Source organism: Sinocyclocheilus anshuiensis, unplaced genomic scaffold, assembly GCF_001515605.1.
Source record: "Sinocyclocheilus anshuiensis isolate Anshui unplaced genomic scaffold, SAMN03320099.WGS_v1.1 scaffold1473, whole genome shotgun sequence".
NCBI classification, from domain to species: domain Eukaryota; kingdom Metazoa; phylum Chordata; class Actinopteri; order Cypriniformes; family Cyprinidae; genus Sinocyclocheilus; species Sinocyclocheilus anshuiensis.
In genome coordinates this window covers 825,913-826,667 of record NW_015548335.1, presented here as the reverse complement: position 1 = coordinate 826,667, position 755 = coordinate 825,913, and the positions used below count along the sequence as shown (strand labels likewise).

Here is a 755-nt window from a genome sequence, read left to right as displayed (position 1 = left end):
GGTTCAGGGTCTGGAGCAGGCGGACGTACTTGCTGGAGGTGTTGTGCCGGTACGAGGGATCGTTGCGAATCCACTTGACGACGACCGTGGCGTAAGTGTTGAGGTCGTTTAGGTTGCACTGTGGGATCACGGCGTTCACCCGGGAAAGGACGGCCTCGTCAGGACGGGGAGAAGGAAGCATGGACAGAACCCTGGTTAGCATGGTCACCTCGTATGGATACACACTGCCCTGCAGATAACTATGAATGATGATCAAAGAAAGACAACTGTTAAAAACATACATTTTAAATAAGATGGTTCAATAGTGTTATTTCTTATAAGGTCTCATTAGTTGCTAGTTAATGGATTTGGAAAAATGAACTAATGGTGAGCAATATATTTATTTTTTACAGAATTGATTAGTCTTTGCTAATTTTAGTTATTGTGATATCGTACATCCTTAGATGCTTCTCCTTCAGTCATTTTGCAATGATTGGAGCCTTTAGCTAGGAGGTTGTGTCATCAGATGGTTACCAACGTTCCTGAAGTGTTTCCTGAAGAAACACTTATTATTATTATTAATGCTGAATACAGCTTTGCTGCTTAATACTGTGTTTTGAGGAAACTGTGATATTTTCTTTGGGATTCTCTGATGCATAAAATGTTCAAAAGAAAAGTGTTTATTTAAAATAGATATCTTTTTTAAAGGGGTCATATGATGCTTTTTTAAAGATCATTATTTTGTGTATTTGGTGTAACAGAATATGTTGACATGC

The 755-nt window shown here is 38.8% G+C and overlaps 1 protein-coding gene across 1 annotated transcript in view; it reads right to left on the bottom strand.

The window, feature by feature from the left end:
• fastkd1 (FAST kinase domains 1) overlaps positions 1-755 on the bottom strand; it is a 15,596-nt gene that overhangs the window by 5,204 nt on the left and 9,637 nt on the right. Inside the window, exon 8 of the mRNA XM_016444413.1 lies at positions 3-239. Within this exon, the coding sequence (XP_016299899.1) occupies positions 3-239 (237 nt within the window). The remainder of the gene's footprint in view (positions 1-2; positions 240-755) is intronic.